This window comes from Miscanthus floridulus, chromosome 18, assembly GCF_019320115.1.
Source record: "Miscanthus floridulus cultivar M001 chromosome 18, ASM1932011v1, whole genome shotgun sequence".
Classification (NCBI taxonomy): Eukaryota; Viridiplantae; Streptophyta; class Magnoliopsida; order Poales; family Poaceae; genus Miscanthus; species Miscanthus floridulus.
Window position 1 is genome coordinate 106,992,027 of NC_089597.1, and position 22,076 is coordinate 107,014,102.

The following is a 22,076-nucleotide window of genomic DNA, read 5'->3' on the forward strand; positions in this document are numbered from 1 at the left end:
AGCGAAAAAATCAATCACAATGAATACCAATTGACATAATGATTTTTTTATCGATGTTCACTTACTTGTCGGCAAGCTAGTCCCTATTGTGGTGGTTCACCCACTTGAAGGTTCACGCGCTAATAGGCATCACACACCTAACCCACAACCGGGTGCCGCACAACCAACACAAGATGGGGATCCACAAGCCATGAGCAGTCCACTAGAGTTGCCTTTCGTGTTCTCCCACAGGGAAGGCACAAGAACCCCTCACAATCACCACAATCAAAGCCAAAGACAAGCACCACCCTCCGCTCAACGATCCTTGCTGCTTCAAGACGTCTAGGTGTCGACAAACACTAAGAGTAACAAGAGAAATCCGCAGCGAAACACAATCACCAAGTGCCTCTAGATGCAATCACTCAAGCAATGCACTTAGATGCTCTCTAATCTCACCAAATAATGAATCAATCAAGAAAGATGAGTTAGAATGGCTAGGCTCACAAGATTGTATTCTCAATAGAAATGGCCAAGAAAGTGAGCCCAAGTCAGCCAAGTCCTATTTATAGACCCCCAAATGAAATACAGTCGTTATGTCCCTCACTAGGCTGTCTACGCGTCGTCCGGACGCGCCTCTTCATAATGACCGGACGCGCTACAGTAGAGTCCGATCGCCCCGATGCGGCCACATCTCGCCCTCGTTCAACGTCGCGTGTTGCTCTCCAACAGCTAGTAAGCTGCACTAGCTCAGTTAGTTCAGACCAGACGCGCCCGAGGCAGACCAAACACACCGGCCCTGCGTCCGCTCGCAAGCCTCGTGCAAGCACAGCGCACTGACCAGACTCGAAGTTGATCGACCGAACTCGCCCCCAAGCTGGGTCTGGTCGAGGTGATTTTTACACAGAGAGGTTCCAACACATGATTTTCACGATCGGACACGTCCGCTCGGTGGTGACCGGACTCGGCCAGAGTCCAATCCTCACTGTCGTTTGTTTTCAACTCGTGAACAATACTAGCATTGGTTCTGGTCCCGTCTCTTCACCAGGGTCCGGTCAAGAACCCTAACCAGCGCCACCTCCGCTCATCCTGACCAGACACGCCGAGCAGGGTCCGGTCCCTGCTGAGGCCAGGGTCCGATCACTTGAAACTTCACATTTTCAACTCCAACTTCTCCACCCTTGCTCCCAAGTGCTAACCACCAACTGTATCACCATTGTGCACTTGTGTTAGCATTTTCACAAAGCATTTTTAAGGGTGTTAGCACTCACTAGAATCTAAATGCATATGCAATGAGTTAGAACATCTAGTGGCACTTTGATAACCTCATTTCACATATGAATTTCGCTACTCTTCATAGTGCGACTATCTATCATAAACCCACTCACACCCACGTGTTATCTTGAGTTGCAAAACAAAATGCTCCTATCAAATATACCTTTGCCTTGAGCCATTTTATTTTTCTCTTTCTTCTTTTCCAAATTTGGAGCTTGATCATCATCAACACATGTCCATCATCACCTCTATGGACTTCATCTTTGCTCCACCACTTGGTGCATACTAACCTATTTCATATTCACTTAGAGCCAAAAGTTAGTACTTAGGGTTTCGTCAATTAACCAAAACCAAACTAGGGCTTTCACCTAGCCCCGGGGCGTGCCCCCGTCACTCTCTGAACATACCTTTGAAACACAAAACACTTGCAACATGAAACGCTTGAATGCAACATAAGTCTAAAGCAGATGAAACATTTAGAACATACACTTGCAACATGTGTGAAACATATGCAACATCCGGATAAAACACTTGCAACTTGCAACATGAAAACACTTATTGTAACATAATACTAAAACAACTAAAACATTTTGAGCATACTCTTGCAACATATGTGTGAAACATATGCAACATCCAAATAAGCACACTTGCAACATACGTCTGAAAAAGCTGATGAAACATTTGGAACGGACGTTTGCAACATACGTGTACAACCATTGCAACATGTGCAACATCACGATCTATTTTTGCAACATCTAAATAAAACACTTGCAACATACCTCTAAAACATCTTAAACAATTGAAACATACTCTTACAACATGCGCTTTCAACACAACATCTCCTTGCTGCTCGGCAGAATGGAGGCTTGTCGGCATGTGGTGTTCATCGGAGGCAGTGGCCCGGTGGCGCTTGTAGGCGGTGGGCCGATGATAGTGGCTGCACATCGCGGAAGGGAGGCATTGGCCGCACGAGTGGTGGGGAGGTCGCGGTCGCGTGACTTGGAGAAGGCAGCAGCGCGCCGCGCTTGGCAAGGCCGACAGCCGAGCACCGCTAGTTAGAGGCAGGCGCGCCGTGCCTAGCAAGGCCAGTAGCTGAGCGGTGCGCCTCGGACTGCCTCCGAGGGCCAGCGGCCATGTGCTCAGAGGCGGCAACGAGCGGATAAGAGCGACAAGAAGAGGAACGAGAGAATAGAAATAAGTGGATGAGCAGGTTTTTGCAACATGTGCTAATCATGGATTAATTAGGCTTAATGGATTTGTCTCGCTAATTAGTAAACACTAGTATAGTGCCCGTGCTAACGCCACGGCTTCATAAAAACAACCAAACTCCGGTGGTATTTCGTGATATAAGAGTACAACAAGAATTAAGAGAGATTCCAATTTATTGCATCATTTTCAATATATTATAGAAATAGTATAGTGCCCGTGTTACGCTCGATAAAAACCTAAAAATAGTATTTTCCTATGCACATAATTATTTGTATCACCGGTGTATTCACGTCATTGCAAATAATTGTCATTTGTATAGTTATTTTCCTTGTCTCTATACCCCATGCTTGCAAAACTGCTGAAAACACTCATCACATCTACACTATTACACATCTCGGTGCGGGGGGTTTTGCTCTCGGTGCCATGAGTTTTGCTCGCGGGTGGAGGTGCCGCTGTAACAGAGACGCGTGGCTCCGAGGGGCCGGCGCCGCTCTGCAAGAACACAATCACGACGGCCCCGGCGCTGCATCCCCGCGTCAGCTGCGACGCTCGCAGCCGGCAGCTGTGATGCGGGGCTCCACGGCGTGGCCATCCTCTGAAGCGAGCCACGGCGAGGCTCAGGCTAGCAAAAAATATATATATACTTTGAACACGATATTCGCAGCACTCCGTTTGTAACCAATCAACAATATTACATGAGTTTTCACAAAGCATAAACAATTAGAATATAAAATTCAAGTTTTGATGTGATAAATATAAATGTCAATGGTTCAACTGCATCTGTAGATCCCCACATTTTTCTAAACACTGCAGTTGCATCTTCAAATCTCCCATCAATTCCCACATTTCCCTAAATACTGCAGTTCCATCTTCAAATCTCCGAGCAGCACAATAGGCGTCATTAACCATCACCCTGAAGCTTCTCAAATTCCCGGCAAGGAATAAACTAATGGAATTGACTGACCTGGATGCCACTAGGCGAGATATTCCTAAGGCCTTGTTTGGATGTAGTTGAATCCTTATGAATCCACATGTGTTGGGGTGGATAGGAGTGTTCCACTCCTATCCACCCCAACACATGTGGATTAAGTTGAATCCGATAACATCCAAACAAGGCCTAACTTAGTTTTTGAATAAACCAAAATTTACCTGCAGAGCAGTCAACACCGCAGACATGAGATATTTACCTTGCCTAACTCAGTTTTTGAACATCTGTTTATCTTGCCTTGCTGTTCTCATAATGTTAGGAGAAAACAAAACTTATAAAGGATCACTTAAAGAAGGTTATGTCAGAGTATGGAAAAGTCCAACATGGAAACATAACTATGTATGGTACTGATACAACATGGAAACATAATTGTGTATGGTACGGATAGTATCAAATATCAATATCAATTTTTATGCTTAAAGCATTCAACCCATATGTGAAAGAAATTTGAAACATAAAGTAGTTGAACAAATAAATACCTAGCAAACCATCATAGACATAGTCTGAACTCTAAGCACCGAAGGTCTTCCAGTTTGGAAGAATATTACATCTCTTAAAATTATAGGAATGCATGTTGTAATATTCTACAGAAAACATTTCCATCTTACGCAAAGTTAAAAGGAAAAAGTGAACATGCGAAATGCATGCTGCTTTGTAGAAACAACTATAGTATTTAGTGGAGTAAATTTCAGGCAGAGAACATACTGTGCCCCTGGTTTGCCTGGATCAACACCATGCCATCATCCTCCAACAGACTAAACCTCTGCTTGTTATCCATTTGACTGACTGCACACAATAAAACACAAATTTTCTCATCAAACTGAATAGTATATTGCCCGTGCTAACGCCACGGTGACATTTTAGGTGACGCAAAGTAACAACCAAACACGGTCTAAAATAAGATAGATTCAAGATTCACAGAAAAAGGAGCAATTCAAACTTACAGGATTATTATATTATTTCATGAAAAATCTCATGCGGTGTAACAGGAAATCTCATGTGAAATATTTATAGACACCTAAATTTCGGTTTTAATCACTTTCTTGTGGCTTCTGCTCCTTCCCAGGTCAACACCGAGTACTTCAACTCGAACGCCTGCAAGTACACCAGAACATGAAAAAAATAGGTGGTTAAGATAGGAGCACATAAGAAATTGCTGAAAAACCCATCTAAATCATCCAATCCCCTACCAAATTTCAAGTACCCAGCGCCACACACTTGTTGGAGGGCGCCATACATATGCTGCAAAATCTGTGCGTCAAATATATGATATAAGCTTCTAACCAGGATTGTATTTACTCAAATTTCATCAAGATTGAGCTTTTTTGACCAAAATTTTAACAATCAAACCTCATTAAATATACAGAACTTCTCTAAGAGAAATAGTGTGAAAGTAAACAATTAATATTTTTGCGCAACAGTAATGCAGTGAATATGAAAAGAAACCGGGAATGATAACGGATGCATTGCTAGTTCCTTACCTTCCTACAGTGTGTTTCGATGTCTATAAGGATTCTTTCCCCCACAGCTAGTTTTTTCCATTAAGAACAAGAATGCAAGAGGAGATAGCATCTGCATCTATGGATCTACCTACACAAGAAGGGGAAAAAATTAACTTGGGCCATGAATAGTTTGAAATTATTAATGGTGCCTCTTGTAGCATTTCCTTTGCATCTCACAATATTGGGCGCATTCAGTTGCACATGTATTATGTATAAGAATATGAAAATTATAGTACCTATAAAAATTATAGTACCTTTGGGTAGCATTGAACGCTACAGCCATGTTAGACGCCACAAAAAAATTAATCTCCAGAAATAGTTCTAATAATAAAAATATAGGTTAATTTCCGGATTATATTGACATGTTGTTTATGAGCATTTGTTTTTTTCGTGGAAGTCATCAATGGGGGACGACCACCATTTGGTTTTCTCGTGTAAGTTATTTCAGAGCATAAGGGACACCAACCACAAGTACACAACTGCACTTATTAAACTCACAATTTGAAACATATCACGATGGGTTCAGCAACAGAGTAACCAATTATATTGATGGATTTAAAATAATGACAGCTGGCAAAACAAATACCTGGTCTGTAAATGCGAAAGAGTTTCGTTGTTCCTCTGCAATGGAGGCAACAATGCTCTATCAGTGGTGATCTGCCACTATTTCCTCTTCCCTATGATATATATGCAGTGATATAGCTCATATGAGAACTTAGCTAAGATACAGTCAATATAATCTATCAATATAATCACACTACCTGAGTTCATTTGAAGATAAAAAAGAACTGGTAAGAGTAGCATCACATGGAACTGACTGGTGTATGTGTGTTTCTGTTGGGGGAGGAGGACAAGCAAGTCTTACTGGACCCCCAGAACATTTAAAATCTGCTCTTCCAAGATTCTATCTTCACCAAGAACCTAAATAAGTAAGCAGTTCAAATATAATCGTTAACGAAAAAATATATAACAGATCAACACAATGTCAAAGCATTCGAAACTAACAAAGTGAAATAAAGAAAAGAACCATTGAAACTCAGAGACAATTTCCCACCCAACTGTTGGCGTTGAGGACTTTTGTCGAGCAAGTGGTGTGCGCTATTGGCTGGTCAAGCAGCCCGCTTTGCTTACCAGTGACTACCCTGGCAAAGTCAGATCCTTGTGTGCTTGCGACGGCCCTACAACTTTAAATTCACTCCTGCTGGCAGCTCTGATCTGCATCACGTTGCTTCATGGTGGCATCCAGCATGCTGCACCGGCCGCATGGTCACCACCATGGTCCGTGCCGTGGCTGCTGGAAGAGGAAATCTAGGTTCGAGAAAAACTGACGAATGGATTGGAGATTCTTGAGCGGGCGGGTTCAGACACATACCATGGTGGAAGTGGCGAGGACGGCGCGTCGTCCATTGTTTTCCACCGCCCAGGCCGCGAAGGCCTCCACCGATGCGCCATCATCACGTCGGCGCTGCCGGGATTCCGCGGTGACGGCCGCGTCATTAGGAGCCTCCGCCAGGATCCTCCCTGCCGCGTCCTGGCCCTTGGTGTCGTTGCGGGAGGATAGAACGATGTGGAGGCCGTGGGGCGCGAGCCAGCGGGCCGCCCCGAAGCCTATCTCGCTTCCCAGGGCGTCCAGCTCGTCGCGGGCGAGGCGCGCGTAGGAGGAGAGCTTCACATCGACGTCGCCCTCCACCTTGCGCGCCTCCAGCCGTAGCTCCTCCCATCCGAACTCAGTGGACGGAACTCATCTTGGCCGGCGCCTAGGTCGGTGTTGTGGCCTTGTCTGCCGTCACCGTCGAGGCTGGGGTGTCCTCAGATCCGACCAGCGCCGCGTCCTCGGTGGGGTGGCGAGATCCTGATGATCGCCGCTGCCAGCGGCTGGGTCCCTCTCCCCGTCCGCGACGGCCGCCTTGCCGACGACGTAGCCCTCGCCCTCCATCGCGGCGCCCAGATCCGGCACGGCATCACAGCCACGCCTCTCGCAACCTCATCCTCTCCCCCACCGCGCACGACGGGGGCAACCAGGAAATCAACGCGAGCCTGAGCTGCGGGGCATGCGGGTGGGAGGTTGGCGGGAGGGCAGGCACACTAAACATGATGCTTTGGATTTGGATGAGAGAGAATGACTAAGAGATAATCTGGTGCATCTGTTTTGATGGTGTTATATTTTCTGAGTATATTTATGGGTGTGGATGTAGCATAGGTCATGACTGTGGAGCAGACATTTGTTGTGTGACTGTAGATTTATTCTAACTGGTGTATTATAAGGTGGGGTAGATGTGCTAATCATAAATTAATTAGGCTTAATAGATTTGTCTCGCTAATTAGTCTGCTATTCCTTTGTAATTAGTTTTATAATTAGTTTATATTTAGTCCTTCTAGTTAGCATCCGGACATTCGATATGTCACGGACTAAACTTTAGCCCCGGATCCAAACATCCCCAACACACCAGCACTGGCTCTACATGTCTGTTATCTTCAACTAATGGACAACTGAGATGAAACTGCAAAACAAGGTGATGGACAACTAAATCGCAAAAAGACAGAAATCGACAAGCAAATTAGGAAAACAGATGTGATACAAATTTGAAAACGACAGATTACAAATATGTTTTGACAAAACTGTGCCAAACGAACTTCGAAAGGGATACCTAATTTGATTAAATCAACCTTAATTGTCGACTGAGAAGCAGTTACAAGCAGAACTTACGGCTTTAAATTTGAAACAAGTATGTGTGAACGAACTAGAATTTGCGTCAAAAAAGCAAATCGAACGGACTAGCTGAACAAGCCATCTACTTACTCCTATATTCTCTGTTCGCGTGCTCTTAAACCCGACTTGATCCGCTTCTTTTTTTCATTCAGAACAGTGTTTTTCTCTCACAAATTCCTCCAGCGTTCCTCCAGACCATCTAAATTCCTCCAGAATTCGTCTAAATTGGGCCTAGACGAATTCTGGAGGAATTTAGATGGTTTGGAGGAATGCTGGAGGAATTTGTTGTAGAAAAACACTGTTCCGGATGAAAAAAAAAAACCGGATAAGTCGGGTTTAATTATACTGTGATGATAGACGTGCAGGATCATCGATCTTCCATAGAGCAGAGGCCACGGCGACCACACTAAAAGGCCCAGGCATGCTCGCGGCGCACCTCGTCCTCATCCTCGGGCGTGAATTCGCTCGTGATCCTTTCTTATCTGCTCCGGCGTCTTGCCCTTGATCATGTCGGCAATGGTCTGGCAGGTGAGGTTCAGCACGAGAGAGTAAAGCGTGCCCATGTCGACGCGCACGAACTCCCTGTCGAAGCTCTCTAGGTCCTCCTCGCCCTCGGCCGGCGGGGCGGCCTCCGCCGCGGAAGAGCTCGAGCTCGCGGGGGCGTGCTTGTTGCAGTACTCGAGCACCTTGGCGAGGGTCCTCGCGTCGACGTTGGGGAGTGGGATGCCGTCGCCGCTAGCGACAGCTCCGGCCTCATCGATCATGCGGCGCACGGTCTGCGACAGCAACGCCGCCGCCTCCCTCACCTCGAAGCGCGCGCTGTTGTCTGAGCTAACGAGCACGATCGTCTTCTCCACGGTGCTGGTGCCGCCGTCGCCGCCAGAGTCCGCCGCGGCAGCCATCGCCGCCGCTGCGTTGCCTCGTCAGAGTCGCCCTGGGTCGCCGGATAGGTGGCTTGGTGATTTGGTGGTCTGGTCTCTCCTGAGATTTAGTACTCCGTAGAAGATTGGAAATCAGATTTAGTAGTAGATTGGATTATTGGAAATCAGGACGTGCCTCGGGGAAGCGAAAAGAGGCTCGTGAAGCGAAAATTGGAAATCAGGCCGTGACGGGCTGACGGCCCCTGCTAAAATCTTGAAGTCGTGTCAGGTAAAAGATTTTCTTCGAGCCACGCCCCACGCGAAAGGAGAAACGCGAAAGACGGGCTGACCGCAAAATAATTTTAGCTCTGTTAATGTTGATCAAGATAATTCTTTACTTAAAAAATGAGGTAATGGACGATAGACTAATTATTGATTGTTGATGAATGTTGAATGAATACTAAAAAATGGATTAGGAGAATGTTCTTCAAGAGCCCTGTATATGTATTTGAGTATATATATGTTCATGAATTTCTCTTAATTACATGTTTTCTGTGCATAAGTAATTAAGATCTCTAAGGGTTCGTTTGGATGTAGACATTGGAGACCATAGAATTGAATTGGGTTCAATACAAAATTATCCATAGTATTGGAATAGCCCCAATTCAAATATTGTTGTTTGGATGGCAATTGAATCAACTTTTGCAATTCTATGAAGTAGGTCAAATCCATTTCCTATTTGATGCAAAAGCATGGACTTGAAAATCCTCTCCTCTCTCTCACACGCCCGAGGATCTCTGTGGCGGGTGGAGTTGGGCGTAGCTCGGGCGGAGGTCAACGGCGGCTATGGTAGGGCGATGCCTGGCGACGGCCATGGCGGGGTGGAGTCCCCTCGACGGTGGCCATGGCGGGTCAGAGCTGGGCGGAGCTCGGGCAGAGCGTGATGGAGGCCATGGCGGGGAGTAGTTGGGCACCTCTACGATGGCCATGGCAGGTTGGAGCTAGGTGGAGCTCAACGGAGGCCATGGCGGGGTGGAGCTCGGGCAGAGTGCGATGATGGAGGCCACGACGGGGAGGAGCTAGGCCCCTCGACGACACGCTGGAGCTGAAGGAGGAGGAGGAGACCACCGGATCGACGTCTACCACCGGCAGATCGATAGAGATGGAGGAGCTAGGTTTGCTAACTTCAGAGACGAGGGTGGAAGATGTGGCAGAGCTTGGTTCTTCGGCGTCGGAGACGGAGAAGGACTAGAGCGAAGAATGTGACAGAACCGCCCAATTTATACAAGATCAAGTATGGTTGTCCCCGCTAACACGTTGACACACCCATACTTTCACTCATATAAACCCGGTAGTCCGCCGAGTGTCCCGAAAGACCTCGGTAAATCAACATCACAACCAAGATCGCGTGATTAAGCAAATACACATCACATACATCGGGTTGCAGCGGAAATAATATTACAAAGGGGTTAACAAATAATAGTACAAGTTTGGGGTTTCAAAACTGCTTAGTGGAAACAACATAGCTTTCAAATGATTACATTAATATAAGTTCCAAATATATTGCTAGCAGAGTGACATCATCCGACAAAAGCATATAGATGAGAAGTAAGTATAGAATCACCGAGCCCACCGGTGGTTAGCCACCATCATCAACAGGTCGAGAACATCACCTGCAACAAGGTGGGATAAACCCTGAGTACTCGAATGTACTCAGCCAGACTTACCCGTCGGAAACCAGAAATAAAGGACACCAAGGGTCATGCATGGCTTTCTTTAGTGGGCTAGCTGACTTGTTTGCGAAAAGCATAAGCTATCATGAAGAAACCATTTTAAGTACTTTGCATCATCTTTATTATGGCCTATCCATCTAGGTAAGCACCTGTACTATAGCAATCACTTGATTAACCAATAACATCCAGTTACCAATTTAGATTTAGCATATCCCATATCATCCAGATAACCATCATTGTTCCATAATAATTACTACGATGCAGTAACTCGAGTCAAGTGCTCACTATCCAGGAGCGATGGCGATTCGAATCGATTCCTAACCAGCTGGTGATTTATTCCTTACACAAACCTCACTCACCCGCTAAAGTGAGATATTGATCACCGAGTCAACTTTCCAGGTATCTCGAGTTTGCCAGGAACCACATGTACCCGGGGGCCGACCGACTGCACTTTGGCCTTATCATCCCGCCCTCGTGTCCTACCACACCTGCTTCGGCACAGTGCGCTGCGGGCAATCTACTCGGCCCGAAAAATCTCCCAGCTTCGCGGTCGGAAGGTACTTTATCCGGCCAGCTAAATGTAAGGCATGCGTTCAACATGACTCGAGGGCCAACAACGGTCGGTCCTTAATCGACACAGACGGAAACTAACAGCACCCCAGAACCCTGTCTGGTTGCCTCCAACTTTTTCCGTCCGGTCTCCAATTATCCATCACACATGGTTAATTCCAGGATATCATTCTTTCCATAGCTAAATTCTTCCAGTAACCACCTATAATGTAGGTGACCGGATATCACCGATCGCTACCGGTCTAAGCAAGGCTAAGCAGTTATTCGATCCTGACCTAACAGGGTAACAAGGTAGTAAGGTAGGCAAGGATAGTAATAAATGCATCAACGGTTTCAATCAACTCCTACAACTTAATGCAACAATATATATAAACTCATATATATAGAAAGAATTGCTTTTATAAAGTAGGAGACTTATAATGCTCCGGGGCTTGCCTGGGATCCGACACAAGTCAGTTCAGTTAGCTTGCACCATCCTGGTGACATCTCAGATCCTAGCACTCGCTTAGTCCTTCCATCTTCGGGACAGATCCATCAAACACCGTCTTCGGGTTTGGCTCCAACATCACGTTCTTTACGTGGTTCATCTAGCGCACCTAGATGAGATGCCAGATGCATGTGTATGAAGGTGATGAATGGTAACACAAGATGCATCGCATAAGCATACGAGACAAACAAGTTATTATGCAAGACATAGACACCAATAACTATTTAACTAACATCACACAATCTATCATGCTAAGATAACAAAGAATATTATACATGGCACATAAGTCTCATAAGATCTCAGGTGTATTTAACTTAATTACCAAGGACGTGAACCACACTTAGCAACATGCAAAGCAAGTCAAGGTGAAGCAACAACTATAACCGGAATATGCCAATTTCTGGACTTGCAAACAGCAGCTTCATAAATCAATCATATATGGAGTTTTATAAATCCAAATGATATGAAACAAGACATTCTGGAAAACTTAGGAAATTATCTACATTTCATATTTAATCATCTCAGCATGATTCTCAAGTTAACTAAGTCAAATATACCCATTTACAGAAACTGGTCTACAATTGACAGAAAGCAGCCATTTCTGAAACCCAACTTTAAACAGCTGTAACTCTTAAACTACTTGGCCAAATGACACCAAATTTTAATAGAAGCTAGATACATGAATTATCTACGACTTTTGTATAAACAAGTTTCACAACAAAGCACATTATCATGAAGAACTTTGCTAAGTTCCCAGATCTGTCCATAAACCACATCGGCAAGAAAATAATTATTAACTTATGTTGCAAATACATAATTGGGCAAAACCAACTTTACCAACATGTCACACATGACTAAAGAACACCAGAAAACCTAGTGTCCATGACCAAATAAATTCTTTTAATGCATTTCTTAATTTACTTTAGATAATAAGGTGACTTAATGAACATATACCGAAAGTGCACAATAACTTCTACAAAAATTACAGTGGCTCACATATCCTCTCAATAGTCTACTGTACAAATTTCACTCCATTTGGATATGTATAGCAACCTCTACGAAAAAGACAAGTTGCTAAAGCAAGAATTCATGTGAGAGCAAGATAAACCAATAACTCACTCATACTTCATCCAATACTCATGAAATTTTTACCACACATCAACTATCATATGAGTAGCATGCCACAAAAATTTCACTTCATTTGGAGCCCTAGATCTACAGTTATGAAAAATAACAAATTCAACTAGCATTACAACCTTACTGCACAAATCTATTTTTACCGCAAAATATTTAAACTAAAACATGCCATATTATAGATCCACTGCATAGACAATTTCACAAGGATTCCAAAAAGTCTTCATTTACTATTTTACGAATTTTCTACGATTTACTATGAATTTCCAAAGTTCCTGCAAAATAATTACAAACCAGTCCTACGGCACTATTCACCTGAGTCTATGACAATGCAGATAGGACCCTGAACTTCGTCGAATTGTCGTATGACGTCCCTGGCGGGATTTCCAGCAGGGGAGGTCGTCGGAGCTCGCGGAATCCGGCCGGAGAAGGCACGTCGTCGGAGCTGAGGGGCGGGGGAGCACTAGGGGGTCCTTACGCACCCGCCGGAGGCCTCGGCTCGACCCGAGGTGGCCCATGGCGGCTTGGCCACGCGCGGGCAGCGGCTACAGCGGCGGCGACCGGAGCTTCCACGGCCACGGTGGCGGTTTGCGACGGCGAGCACGAGCGCGACGTGAAGGAGATGGCGGCGAAGCTTAGGGCGGTGCTTGTGGGGAGTGAGGAGACTGGGAGCGGCGGGAACGGCAGCGGCCAAACTCGAGCTCGCGGCGGCAACCATGGCGGCCGCGTTCCGGAGCGCGCGCAGCACCAGAGAGCGAGGGAAGGAGAGTGGGGAGGCGAGTGAGTGCTCGGGCAGCTCGGGCGTTCGCATTTGGAGGCGCAGGGGCAGGGCAGCGCGTGGCGCGGAGGCGGGACGCGCGGCGGCAATGGAGTGCGCGCTCTGTTGCATGGCTGCCACGGAGACAAAACAACGAACACGTGGCGTGCGTCTCTGTGCCCGACTTGGAGTCCGTTTTTGGGCCAGCTCTGCTCCGAACTGGGCTATGGGCCTTGAAGCAAAATTCTTCATCTTCTGATGCTCTACAAACTTGATTAAGGGTGCTCGGCCATTAGGCTGTTGGATTAGTAGATAATTAGTACTAAACTTGATAGTGTCAGTGATTTGACAGCGACAAGCAAACATCCAAAATTGATGGTCGAAATGAAATGCAACTGGTGCCATCTTCTTGTATGTTCTTCCCCATCGTGTAAGCTCCAACTTTTATTTTTGGGTCAAGTCAAGTTACTTAACGAAATTTGGAGAACGCGAGACGTCAATGCCGATGTCGATGAATTTCAGACTTAGAATATTTCTAAGTGCTGAAATCAGCAGCAGGTTCCAACTTCGAGCCTCTGTTTGACTTATTTCCAAGTTGATCTAGCTCTTAGTCCAAAAACAAAGTTTGTTCTACTCTACCCAATCTTCAACTTTTATTTAAGGTGCAACTCCATGCAAGCACTGTAAGTGGTTGGTCAACATAGGTCAAAGTATCGTCACTATAAAGCTTAAATTAGAGTTATTGACCGATTGAGGCATTTTCTTGACTTCTCCTCAACATGAACCTTTCATGACTTTTGTTGTAGAGTTAATCTAGAGTCATTTAGGCAAGGTTGCAAGGTTTGGTTGACGATCAAGAATTCCATTCGCTTTATAAAATTATTCAAGCAAGGACATAACTCGTCATTTCATGTGACTTCTTGATTCCAAACTTCACGAAACTTTTCCATGGATCAATATAGGTGGTTATTGATGTGAGACACACGAAGATATTCCAATAACACCACCCAAGCATATATCTTGAAAAGGGGTCTATAGGCGAGCAAAGGTGCAATCTCCAAGTTTAGGTTGGGGCTCGTTTCTATAGGTTTGACCTTGACATCTTCATCATCACTTAATATACCATGTTTTAGCTCAAACCCATTGCTTAACTGGTGGCAAACACCTGGGGTGTTACAGCCCTCCCCCCTTAAAGGAATCGCGTCCCGAGATTCTGGACGAAAGACTTTTGTGGAAGAGAGACATGCTACCAGTTTCCAATATCAGCCAGAGCTTTAGGCTACATAGCTTCAAGCATAAGAGAGGCTAATTTGGTCAAGACACTTTCTGATACTTGTCCTTTGTAGTAAGTTTTGTCTGAAGAATTTCCTTCGTTGGCCTTCATGATGTATTGTTACTTTGGGAGGAATCCAAGATAGCAATGTCCTACGTACTTCGTCCTTGATGTACGAAGAGCGATACAAATGTAGACTAAATACTTGCAGCATCTACTTCCCAAGTGGATATAGCACAGACCATATGGACTTTGCACTAGACCGCAGTCGGTTGATGGATATTCCTTGCAACGGTGCTATATTTGCTCCCAAGGTTTGAAAAGCAGTTCTCTATTAAAGTGGCTTGAGCACAACTTCTCGTAAAGGATGTGATCATAAACGGGTAAACGTCCTTTGAGGGTATGAGAAGCTAGTTAACCAATATCCAAACTGGTTGTAGCGGTGCAATCACTTAGATGTCAACTGATGGAAAGCTACATAATGTTCCATGTGCGCAGTGCTCTTTCTTTGATAACAATATTGTATGGTCTGAGTCTGCTGAGTGAGTGGTAAACATAGTAGCTGACTCTGTTGGCTCAACGTTCTCGATGATCATTCCTTAGGGAGCCTTCGTATCCAAGTTGCAACAGTGATCTGGGTTGAATCTGATGCAACCTCTTGGGTAAAAACACATATAAGGCACCAAAGGCATGTCAGCATTAGAGAACCATTGACGCAGAAGGATGTTAGCGAAGCTTGGAGGTCAACACAAATTGCAAGTAATCACAAAACTAGGGACTGGTTCACTACCAAGCAGGTTAAGTACAAATTGCATTCGTGGTGCAGTTGCACAGCAAGTTGGGTTGACTTGCATCGTAGCAAAACCAGCTTTCTTACTACATTTGTCGTCGAAGCTTCCATTCTAAGGCCAATCAATATCTCAAAAACCATAATCTAAAAATCTGTGGTCTGACACCTTTCCAATTGCTTTCGAATTGCAAGGGCACAATTTTGACTTCTAGAACACTTTGACTGCTTACGCATTGCTGATCTAAGAGGGCAAAAGCAAAGCACATAGGGTGCAATTAGTCTTCTCAAGGGTATGGAGGGTTGTCTAACAGCGATACACCTACAAGTTGTAATTCCTTGGCCAGAATGACAAACACAACCGTCTAATGCAAATGATGAACGCAGTCACAGCAAAATTGCAGATTCTGTACCCTTTTGTTTTATATTCATATCTCACAAACTACTACTCCAATATACACAAATTTTGGTGGGCATGTAGATCCATGGGTCTTCTAACTACTCACCAAAATTCAACTCAACCAAACACCGTTTGACCGTCCAAACAATTCCTCTACCAAAACTGTTGTGTTCTAAAATGGCAGCAACCGAGCCGACAAGGTATCTCTCAAATCCGATGTTTTACTCAACTAATACTCAAACCAACTTAGGACATTGAAGGGTCCTAAGCAAAGAATGAGATCACCAAGTTTGGGGTCAATTCAACTTCGTTTGAGTCGCTAATCGCCGGCTGGAAGATAACCGGTGTAGTGCCACAAAATCTGGACAGATTTTGTGTCCTCTCTTTTCTTCGCCCCACACGTTGAGGTGTGTGTTTTGCACTCTCTAACTTTTCTCGTAGCTGCAGCAGTCTTTCTCTAGCTAAGGATGGAGGCTAGAGTTTTTCTTACATGCTTCTCTGGTAACAATTTCCGCCGTTGATCTAGATACCAACTTGACGATGCACAAGCATTGGACTTGTGGCTGTTTTCTCATGGCACAAAACATTATTCCACATGTAGGGCATTTCTACATTGACAAGGAACCATTCCTATATATCCTTCGGCACTTTATCCAATAGAGTCCGGACACATGTGTTAGTGGCACCTTGGGGCACAAAGATGCTGACTAAAAACTAGGGACGTGCTTTCACTAGCTCCTACCTAGCCGACACAACGTCTTGTACTATATACGTGATTGTCCAAGATGGAATTGACTTGATAGCACATTTGGAGAAGCAGTAGCACTTGCATCGTGGGGCCAGGTTTGCTGTTTCCTTGATCAACATTGTTCTGTGAGATCTGGCCTTCATAGTTACCAATTAGTTGTTACCTATCTGAAGACTAACTTTCCTACTGGTAACAAATCAGTTGTCCCTCAACACTAAAAAGGTTCCAAATCTTCACTCTTGATAATAAAAATTTTAGTCAAAGCCTACAGATGGTCGCCATTGAAGTCAGCAGAAAGGGGTCACACCAAAGAAGGTCGGTTCGTCTACGTCATCCTTAATTGTGGTGCACCTTTCTGATCCAATGAAAATGACACAGGTTGCTCACTAGATGATCGACGTCATTATAGGGACAGTCACATCGAGTAGAGTCACTTGTTTACCCTCTTGCAGTCTGTTTATGTTCCTGTTAGTGACCTGTTCTTCAAAGGTTAACCATTCGACGACTTCACAAGGGAGTCCTATTGCATCTAGTTCGACATATATATCTCTTGACATGATAAGGAGAGATAACCAAGGAAGAGCTCAAGTGAGAATAACATATTGGTGTAGTTCTGTAATGGATCATGACTAGAAACCTTGATACCAGCGCGTGCCGAGCAGCACAGCCTTGTGTGCGCGCCCACAGGAGGCTCTCGGTTTCGTCGCGGCACCATAGATCGCTAATCGTGGCACCATTACTGAACATACAGCCCACAAGAAATCTCACATGGCATAAATTGGGTTGCATAGGAGCAAGCACTATGTGAAGGAGGGATAGCAAACAAAGGTAGTCACAAGGTTAGGAGTCAACAAGCAAGGGATCCGAAAATCAAAACACAACGCAAGAGAGCATAGCTTAATTACCAAAGATAACTGAGCAGGGGACTTCTTGCCAAATTTCCATGTATGTCTTGTGTCCACCAAGTGATTACCAAAACTTGGACGTGGTTCTAGGATAGCGCTCTTCAACACTTGTATACTTACCGAGTACAAAAGGGTGACAACTACGGCACTACCTAGATAACAAGCATACATACCCACCACTTGGCTAAACTAGAGGACATTATAGGTTAAGCATGTAACCACAATTATTTCTAGCAAGGCTAAGCACACACTTTTCTCAAGCACTTCCTATTCAAGCAACATGGAACAAGGCATTCTTGTTTAACTTCACACAAGGAAGATAGTGCAATACATCGACCACAAGTTACTTAGTACTTAGAACAAAGGAAGGGAAGCATATTTATGTACAAGCACAATCATGATGCATGCTCGTCCTATTCGTCCTCACGAAATTGCCAGCCTAAGGTGGCAATCACGTTCTATGTCGGTGGCATAACACGTACTCTCTCGATATATAGCTAGTCATCAGCTACATTCAATCTACGCATTCGTGGTTAGCGTACCTGCAGGTAAATTCATTGCAGCCCATTCCCATAAGAGATAAATAAGCACATAATGAAAGCAGTAAACTAAGATACTTTCCATATATACATCCCCAGATATATATACTTCGGTATCCATAGCTACCCGATAGATATACCCACAATTAAGTACCTTCATATATACATGTGTGTAACATGTAAATATTCCAGTAACCACAGCTAACTCTCCCCTAGACCAATAGTTGGACGGTCATGCTCTCACAACTCACACTTACCTGGACGTAGAGGCAATTGATCCATACATTACCATTCAAGTGAATGACATCCATACAATAGCACGCCGTATGGACGACGAAAGTAAAAATTGCAATAAGGTACATTCCCCAAAGTTAGTACTTAGATAGCCACCTAATAGTCCTTAACTGGGCATAAAGGAAGATGTCGCTAGCATAGTTTTGCAAATAAGTTTTGATAAATTTGCCTGTAGCAAAAGTTTTAGTTAAAATAGACATTTTAAAACAAAAACTTAGCTTTTAAAACTATGTACCTGACAGTATTATGCTTAATCTCGCTCTGATACCAGCTGTGACAGAACCGCCCAATTTATACAAGATCAAGTATGGTTGTCCCCGCTAACACGTTGACACACCCATACTTTCACTCATATAAACCCGGTAGTCCGCCGAGTGTCCCGAAAGACCTCGGTAAATCAACATCACAACCAAGATCGCGTGATTAAGCAAATACACATCACATACATCGGGTTGCAGCGGAAATAATATTACAAAGGGGTTAACAAATAATAGTACAAGTTTGGGGTTTCAAAACTGCTTAGTGGAAACAACATAGCTTTCAAATGATTACATTAATATAAGTTCCAAATATATTGCTAGCAGAGTGACATCATCCGACAAAAGCATATAGATGAGAAGTAAGTATAGAATCACCGAGCCCACCGGTGGTTAGCCACCATCATCAACAGGTCGAGAACATCACCTGCAACAAGGTGGGATAAACCCTGAGTACTCGAATGTACTCAGCCAGACTTACCCGTCGGAAACCAGAAATAAAGGACACCAAGGGTCATGCATGGCTTTCTTTAGTGGGCTAGCTGACTTGTTTGCGAAAAGCATAAGCTATCATGAAGAAACCATTTTAAGTACTTTGCATCATCTTTATTATGGCCTATCCATCTAGGTAAGCACCTGTACTATAGCAATCACTTGATTAACCAATAACATCCAGTTACCAATTTAGATTTAGCATATCCCATATCATCCAGATAACCATCATTGTTCCATAATAATTACTACGATGCAGTAACTCGAGTCAAGTGCTCACTATCCAGGAGCGATGGCGATTCGAATCGATTCCTAACCAGCTGGTGATTTATTCCTTACACAAACCTCACTCACCCGCTAAAGTGAGATATTGATCACCGAGTCAACTTTCCAGGTATCTCGAGTTTGCCAGGAACCACATGTACCCGGGGGCCGACCGACTGCACTTTGGCCTTATCATCCCGCCCTCGTGTCCTACCACACCTGCTTCGGCACAGTGCGCTGCGGGCAATCTACTCGGCCCGAAAAATCTCCCAGCTTCGCGGTCGGAAGGTACTTTATCCGGCCAGCTAAATGTAAGGCATGCGTTCAACATGACTCGAGGGCCAACAACGGTCGGTCCTTAATCGACACAGACGGAAACTAACAGCACCCCAGAACCCTGTCTGGTTGCCTCCAACTTTTTCCGTCCGGTCTCCAATTATCCATCACACATGGTTAATTCCAGGATATCATTCTTTCCATAGCTAAATTCTTCCAGTAACCACCTATAATGTAGGTGACCGGATATCACCGATCGCTACCGGTCTAAGCAAGGCTAAGCAGTTATTCGATCCTGACCTAACAGGGTAACAAGGTAGTAAGGTAGGCAAGGATAGTAATAAATGCATCAACGGTTTCAATCAACTCCTACAACTTAATGCAACAATATATATAAACTCATATATATAGAAAGAATTGCTTTTATAAAGTAGGAGACTTATAATGCTCCGGGGCTTGCCTGGGATCCGACACAAGTCAGTTCAGTTAGCTTGCACCATCCTGGTGACATCTCAGATCCTAGCACTCGCTTAGTCCTTCCATCTTCGGGACAGATCCATCAAACACCGTCTTCGGGTTTGGCTCCAACATCACGTTCTTTACGTGGTTCATCTAGCGCACCTAGATGAGATGCCAGATGCATGTGTATGAAGGTGATGAATGGTAACACAAGATGCATCGCATAAGCATACGAGACAAACAAGTTATTATGCAAGACATAGACACCAATAACTATTTAACTAACATCACACAATCTATCATGCTAAGATAACAAAGAATATTATACATGGCACATAAGTCTCATAAGATCTCAGGTGTATTTAACTTAATTACCAAGGACGTGAACCACACTTAGCAACATGCAAAGCAAGTCAAGGTGAAGCAACAACTATAACCGGAATATGCCAATTTCTGGACTTGCAAACAGCAGCTTCATAAATCAATCATATATGGAGTTTTATAAATCCAAATGATATGAAACAAGACATTCTGGAAAACTTAGGAAATTATCTACATTTCATATTTAATCATCTCAGCATGATTCTCAAGTTAACTAAGTCAAATATACCCATTTACAGAAACTGGTCTACAATTGACAGAAAGCAGCCATTTCTGAAACCCAACTTTAAACAGCTGTAACTCTTAAACTACTTGGCCAAATGACACCAAATTTTAATAGAAGCTAGATACATGAATTATCTACGACTTTTGTATAAACAAGTTTCACAACAAAGCACATTATCATGAAGAACTTTGCTAAGTTCCCAGATCTGTCCATAAACCACATCGGCAAGAAAATAATTATTAACTTATGTTGCAAATACATAATTGGGCAAAACCAACTTTACCAACATGTCACACATGACTAAAGAACACCAGAAAACCTAGTGTCCATGACCAAATAAATTCTTTTAATGCATTTCTTAATTTACTTTAGATAATAAGGTGACTTAATGAACATATACCGAAAGTGCACAATAACTTCTACAAAAATTACAGTGGCTCACATATCCTCTCAATAGTCTACTGTACAAATTTCACTCCATTTGGATATGTATAGCAACCTCTACGAAAAAGACAAGTTGCTAAAGCAAGAATTCATGTGAGAGCAAGATAAACCAATAACTCACTCATACTTCATCCAATACTCATGAAATTTTTACCACACATCAACTATCATATGAGTAGCATGCCACAAAAATTTCACTTCATTTGGAGCCCTAGATCTACAGTTATGAAAAATAACAAATTCAACTAGCATTACAACCTTACTGCACAAATCTATTTTTACCGCAAAATATTTAAACTAAAACATGCCATATTATAGATCCACTGCATAGACAATTTCACAAGGATTCCAAAAAGTCTTCATTTACTATTTTACGAATTTTCTACGATTTACTATGAATTTCCAAAGTTCCTGCAAAATAATTACAAACCAGTCCTACGGCACTATTCACCTGAGTCTATGACAATGCAGATAGGACCCTGAACTTCGTCGAATTGTCGTATGACGTCCCTGGCGGGATTTCCAGCAGGGGAGGTCGTCGGAGCTCGCGGAATCCGGCCGGAGAAGGCACGTCGTCGGAGCTGAGGGGCGGGGGAGCACTAGGGGGTCCTTACGCACCCGCCGGAGGCCTCGGCTCGACCCGAGGTGGCCCATGGCGGCTTGGCCACGCGCGGGCAGCGGCTACAGCGGCGGCGACCGGAGCTTCCACGGCCACGGTGGCGGTTTGCGACGGCGAGCACGAGCGCGACGTGAAGGAGATGGCGGCGAAGCTTAGGGCGGTGCTTGTGGGGAGTGAGGAGACTGGGAGCGGCGGGAACGGCAGCGGCCAAACTCGAGCTCGCGGCGGCAACCATGGCGGCCGCGTTCCGGAGCGCGCGCAGCACCAGAGAGCGAGGGAAGGAGAGTGGGGAGGCGAGTGAGTGCTCGGGCAGCTCGGGCGTTCGCATTTGGAGGCGCAGGGGCAGGGCAGCGCGTGGCGCGGAGGCGGGACGCGCGGCGGCAATGGAGTGCGCGCTCTGTTGCATGGCTGCCACGGAGACAAAACAACGAACACGTGGCGTGCGTCTCTGTGCCCGACTTGGAGTCCGTTTTTGGGCCAGCTCTGCTCCGAACTGGGCTATGGGCCTTGA

At 44.6% G+C, this 22,076-nt stretch overlaps 2 protein-coding genes and 1 long non-coding RNA gene across 7 annotated transcripts; 1 reads left to right on the top strand and 2 right to left on the bottom strand.

Annotated features, from left to right (window-relative positions):
* Positions 1-3,563: 3,563 nt before the first annotated feature.
* LOC136522667 (uncharacterized) lies at positions 3,564-6,993 on the bottom strand. 5 transcript variants are annotated; one of them, XR_010775962.1, is made up of 8 exons: positions 6,323-6,993; positions 6,005-6,241; positions 5,712-5,871; positions 5,537-5,627; positions 4,930-5,038; positions 4,639-4,690; positions 4,393-4,543; positions 3,564-4,234 (listed from the first exon to the last, which is right to left on the bottom strand). It is a non-coding gene; the product is annotated as an uncharacterized lncRNA (long non-coding RNA). The 5 variants fall into 5 exon arrangements; XR_010775961.1 differs by having other exon boundaries at positions 6,082-6,244; XR_010775960.1 differs by having other exon boundaries at positions 6,005-6,244.
* Positions 6,994-8,103: 1,110 nt separating this feature from the next.
* Positions 8,104-8,562, bottom strand: LOC136519397 (SKP1-like protein 1). The gene has a single exon (XM_066512806.1). It carries the CDS (start codon positions 8,560-8,562, stop codon positions 8,104-8,106), a length of 459 nt encoding a protein of 152 aa, XP_066368903.1.
* An 862-nt stretch (positions 8,563-9,424) lies between these two features.
* LOC136524337 (glycine-rich protein DOT1-like) lies at positions 9,425-21,866 on the top strand. Its single transcript, XM_066517744.1, has 3 exons — positions 9,425-9,482; positions 12,780-13,220; positions 21,418-21,866. Exons 1-3 carry the CDS (start codon positions 9,425-9,427, stop codon positions 21,864-21,866), a joined length of 948 nt encoding a protein of 315 aa, XP_066373841.1.
* The last annotated feature ends 210 nt before the right edge of the window (positions 21,867-22,076 follow it).

What these genes read in the sequence shown, in the direction of transcription:
- LOC136519397 (XM_066512806.1), bottom strand. Translation starts at nt 8,562, where the DNA reads ATGGCTGCCGCGGCGGACTCTGGCGGCGACGGCGGCACCAGCACCGTG.
- LOC136524337 (XM_066517744.1), top strand. Translation starts at nt 9,425, where the DNA reads ATGGCGGGTCAGAGCTGGGCGGAGCTCGGGCAGAGCGTGATGGAGGCC. An exon ending in GATGGAGGCCATGGCGGGGA is followed by an intron (nt 9,483 to 12,779) that starts GTAGTTGGGCAC and finishes ATGACAATGCAG; the next exon opens with ATAGGACCCTGAACTTCGTC. An exon ending in GAGGGAAGGAGAGTGGGGAG is followed by an intron (nt 13,221 to 21,417) that starts GCGAGTGAGTGC and finishes ATGACAATGCAG; the next exon opens with ATAGGACCCTGAACTTCGTC.